General features: G+C 47.3%; 1 protein-coding gene across 1 annotated transcript; it reads left to right on the forward strand.

Moving 5' to 3' along the window:
* Nucleotides 1-339: 339 nt before the first annotated feature.
* Nucleotides 340-4,650, forward strand: LOC149258859 (uncharacterized). The gene is made up of 2 exons (XM_089437813.1): nucleotides 340-1,245; nucleotides 1,495-4,650. The coding sequence occupies exons 1-2, from the start codon at nucleotides 340-342 to the stop codon at nucleotides 4,648-4,650; spliced, it is 4,062 nt and encodes a 1,353-aa protein (XP_089293939.1).
* The last annotated feature ends 646 nt before the right edge of the window (nucleotides 4,651-5,296 follow it).

The raw sequence follows: 5,296 nt of genomic DNA on the forward strand, positions 1-5,296 counted from the left end.
AGCTTGTAGAAAAGAGGCGTATAACTCTATTTCAGAAACGGAGCTAGAAAAGCTGGAAGAAGTACTATCCAGGGCCTTCCACCAACAGCAATTAGGCATTCAACCTGGAAGTGAATGGGACAGCAACCAGCGTCTGACGGACTCCAAAAAAAGAGGGAGAAAAATAGATCTTCAGAGAACGATGGAGGTGGGCAAACTCCTGGTGGACTCAGGGAGATATGCGAAGCTCACGAAGTACTTCAGCCCTACCCAAACCAGTTATCCATGAAGCTGATCTCTTGGAATTTACGAGGGCTAAATAGCCCAAATAAATCTAGAATGTTAAAAAACATGATCAAGATGGAAAAACCGCAAATGTGTTTCTTCCAAGAAACCAAATGCAACAGTCAAACGTTGGGTCGAATACTTTCAAAAGCCTGGCCAGGTTGCCGCTCAGTAGCCGTGGATGCAACAGGGGCTTCGGGAGGGCTAGCAATTGCCTGGAACACTCAGGCAGTCTCGCTCACTGACTTCCATGCCTCCCATCATCTCATTCAAGCTGCCTTTCATATTTTAGGCACCAAGGTTCATGGAAACCTATCCAATGTCTACTTTCCTCAGGAGGGAGGAAACAAAAAAGTCCTTCTTGACACCATTGAGGCGCTAAATGCTAACAGGCAGCATCCGCTTTGGATAGTTGCAGGTGACTTCAATATGATTACCAAAATCGAGGACAAAATAGGAGGAAGATCCAGATTAGAACCTGAAGCAGAACACTTTAAGGACTTCATCCGCAATGCCTCGCTCATCGACATGCCTTTTTGCAATGGAACATACACTTGGAGTAATCACAGAGGAGGAAAGAACCAGATCGCATCTAAACTTGATCGCTTTTTGATCTCAGACAACGCGATCCATCTAGGCGGTGACTTCACGGCGGAGATTCTTGCACACTCGGGCTCGGATCACTGGCCAATAGCTTTACATTGGCAGAGACCAGGGGACAGCACCAAAAAACCGTTTCGCTTTGAGGGCTTCTGGCTAACGCATCCAGCATTCAAGGACTTCGTCAGAACAATATGGACCTCCTTTGTCCCACCTGAAGGCTCAAGGATGTACCAGCTACAGCAGAAACTGCGCTTCCTAAAAGGCCACCTTAAACGATGGAATCGGGAAACCTTTGGGAACATTTTCGAAGCACAACAAGATCTTAATCAGGAGCTCAAGGATCTACATCAGACAATAATCAACACAGGGCACACGGAGGCAACCATGAGCAGAGAGAAGCAAATCTACAATCAGCTCGAAGAACGCAGGAAACAAGAAGAAATTTATTGGAAACAAAAATCAAGAATCAGATGGCTAAGAGAAGGGGAACGCAACACTAAGTTCTTTCACAATACCACAGTGCAAAGAAGAATGCACAACAAAATACCTTTCATCCAAAACCCAGAGGGGACCAAGGAAGAAGAACATGAAAAGATAGAGGAAATCCTCATCAATCATTTCAAACAGGTACATCAGGAGCCGACGGTGGACAGGAAGAATGCGATTGAGAAGATCACAAACAACATTCCCAGGCTAGTCACAGAGGAGCACAATGAACTGCTTATGCGCCCAATTCTCATGCACGAGGTAGATGAAGCAATGGCGCAGCTCAAAGAAGGTAAAGCCCCTGGACCTGACGGCTTTACAACTACTTTTTTTCATGCTTTCTGGGATTTAATTAAAATAGAGGTCTGGCAAATAGTTGAAGAGTCCAGGGCCCTTCGCTGGATGCTTCCCTCCCTTAACTCTACCTTCATAGCTCTAATCCCAAAAGAGGAAAACTCCATCACCCCTGATAAATTCAGACCCATAGCCCTCTGTAATGTCCTCTACAAGGTCATATCCAAAGTTATAGCGAACAGGCTCAAACCTCTGCTACCCATGCTCATATCCCCGGAGCAGTCAGGATATGTTGAAGGTAGACAGATCATGGATGGTATCATCCTCTCTCATGAAATCATACATTCACTCAAGTCATCCAAACAAGCTGGTATGCTTCTTAAAATCGACCTCTCCAAAGCCTTTGACAAGCTCAGCTGGACTTATATTAAGCACATGCTGAAAGCCTTTGGTTTTTGTGATTCTTGGATAAGATGGATCCTGAGCCTCATCTCATCCTCCCATTTCTCCATCCTTGTCAATGGTTTACCCTCCCGGCCCTTCAAGCCCTCCAGAGGCATCAGGCAAGGCGACCCCCTGTCACCTTTCCTCTTTGTTTTAATGGCGGAGGGTTTAGGTAGGCACATCAAGCAAGCCCTTCTTTCCAATCAGCTCAAAGGGATCTCCATCCATAGTACAGCAGCCTCCTCTCATCAGCAATTTGTAGACGACACCATGCTCTATGGCTATCCTTCAGCTCAGGAAGCCTCTAAATTAAAATCCCTGCTCGACGACTTCTCTAAAGCCTCTGGAACCCAGGTCAATAATTCTAAATCTCAAGTCTTTTTCTTCCACACCCCTCCGCCTGTAAAACGAGCCGTCTCCCGTATCCTGGGATTCCAATCTGCTTCTCTCCCTTCCTCGTATCTGGGTGCCCCCCTTACAGCCTCAGCCATAAAGCAGCCGGCATGGAGAGCTCTCTTGGAAAAGCTTGAGTCCAAACTCAGTCTATGGACCAATCGATCCCTAAATCTTGCTAGTCGGGTTGTGCTTCTCAAGGCTGTCCTGCAGGCCATGCCGCTCTATCTTTTTTCCATCTTGGCCGCACCCAAATGGGTTCTAAAGAGATTGAGAAATCTGCAGCGCGACTTTCTGTGGGGAAGTTCTGCCACCAACCGTAAATGGGCACTGGTCAAATGGGATACTGTTTGTAAACCCAAGAACAAAGGAGGAATTGGACTTCGGGACCCTGAGCATAGCAACACAATCATGACGGCGAAAATATGGTGGCAATGGGTAACAAATCCAGAGAAATTATGGGCCAAAATATGGACTGCCAAATATACCAACAACATGCCCCAAGCAGAGCTCATCAGATTCACACCCACTATCAATGGGTCACTTATATGGAATGCAGCTAAACAACATCATCAGCTCATTCAGAAACACAGCTTTTGGGAAATACGGAATGGACACAATGCTAGGTTCTGGAATGATGCCTGGAACCAGATGCCTAAACTTTCAAATGTTCTCCCTGCTACGATCATTCCTAACAGCCAGGAGCAGCAGCAAGCCACGGTGCACCAATTCTGGACACAGGAGGTGGAGAACGGGTTCAGGAAATGGCAATCAGGCAATCGAATTACCAACAGCACAAGCCCTCAAGAGACATTGGCACTGGAGAGCGAGTTAAATAAAAGAAGAATCAGACAGGAAAACAATGAGGACATCCTCAGATGGGGCTACCAAACTAAAGGAACATATACCACCTCAGAAGCCTACAATCTGTTGGGCAACTCCCCCATCAAACCAGACCCTCTATGGGAAAGAATATGGAGCTTCAAAGCCTGGCCTAAGATATCACACTTCCTCTGGCTAGTTGGACACAAGAAGATTCTTACTTGGGACAAGCTAAGGAAACGTAATTTTCATGGACCTTCCATATGCCATAATTGCTCCCAAAATGAGGAAACATTGCAGCATCTTCTGCAAACCTGCTCAATCGCCACTCATTTTTGGGAAAAGGTAGAATTCAAATGCCAAAGGAGATGCCGGGAAGTTGAAGGCATCATCAACACCATTCGCCAATGGCCGAAAAGACCTTACAAGTGTGAGATTCTCAACCACTTGTGGAATCTTATACCGGGCATTCTACTATGGAATATATGGAAGGAGAGGAACAGGCGCATATTCAAAAATCAAAGCAGAACTAATGAGAGCATTTGGAACAGCATACACAACAATCTACAGGAAACTATGATGTTGAAAACTTGGTGTAAAGAGGATCTTCCCACAACAGACAAAGAGCAAAACATCCTAGACAACTGGATGCTGCAGCTGCCTCAAGAGTCGACCATGCATCAAGCGGTGAAACGCAGAGGAAAGGAGAACCAGGGCTGGACTGCCCCTCCCATAAACACATACAAACTTAATTTCGATGGGGCCTCAAAAGGCAACCCGGGGCCAGCAGGATTTGGCGGCATCATAAGAAATCACGAAGGCTCACCCATACAGGCCTACTTCGGAAACATGGGATGGGACACCAACAATTCGGCGGAGTTGGAAGGCATGTGGCAGGGGATCCTGGCAGCAAAACGACTCAATCTTCAACCGCTAATCGTAGAGGGAGATTCTCAAATCCTCATAAACATGGCTACTCGCATTCAGAATGGCTCTCAAGCCAGGAAGGTAGCAGACAGTTGGAGATTAGAGGCCAGGTTGAGCAATATTGCCCATGAATTGCGCAGTCACAACGCCCTCTCCTTCAATCACACCAAAAGAGAAGGTAACAAGATCGCGGATCTCATGGCAAACATTGGCGTAGATTGCAACCAGGCCTTCCAAGAAGGTAAACTGGACATCATCTTAAACAACCAACAGAAACAGGAATGTGAAAACATACTCCACAAGGATGTTGAATCCCCGGATGCGGGTGATGACGTGTTGAGGAAGGACGAGCCACATGCCCAGCATGTGCCGCCTCGTGGTGATCTTTATGAAGCTGGTTCGACCGTCAATGTTTAACGGTTCAGCATACATGCGATGGAATTCATTGCAGTTAATGCGCTGGGGCAGAATGCAGTTAATGCTCTGGGGAAGAGGAAGCTCAGAACTCGATTTCAGCAAACAATGCGGGAGCCTTGGCAAGTTAAATTCAGACGGATGTGGGAGCAGAGGAATTGTGAGCCGAGGGAGGCCAGGAATTCAGCTGCAGTACAAGCTCTGGTTTGCCGCTGCAACTTGGGGTGTGGCAGAAAGCAGGGGAGGCAATTCGAAGGATTTCTGGTTCAGTGGGAAGCACGACGGGTCAATTTGCACGCAGGAGGAGGGTGCTCGGAAATTGAATTGGTCTGGGCATACGAGGGTGGCAACGAAGCAAACATGGTCAAACTACGGGAGCGACAGCCGAGTAGACGAGGACCAGGGAGAGGGTCCTCCTCTAGAACTCCTGCAGCAGACGAACACCATCATTGCTGCTGTTGCTACTGTCACAGGAGAGCCAGAGCCACACAGCTCCCATGTGGGCAATTTCTGGAGGTTGGCAGTTCGAGCGAGGGAGGGCCACTGCTGCCCGCGTTTGGCTCTGTGGTATTCACTTTGGGCGGCTCACGGGATACCACAGGAGTCAATGCCCATATCTCTGTTTTATTTACAAAAATTCCTAAAGAAC

This window comes from Pinus tabuliformis, chromosome 6 (genome assembly GCF_031772625.1).
Source record: "Pinus tabuliformis cultivar Carrire ecotype Pingquan chromosome 6, CPIR1, whole genome shotgun sequence".
NCBI classification, from domain to species: Eukaryota; Viridiplantae; Streptophyta; class Pinopsida; order Pinales; family Pinaceae; genus Pinus; species Pinus tabuliformis.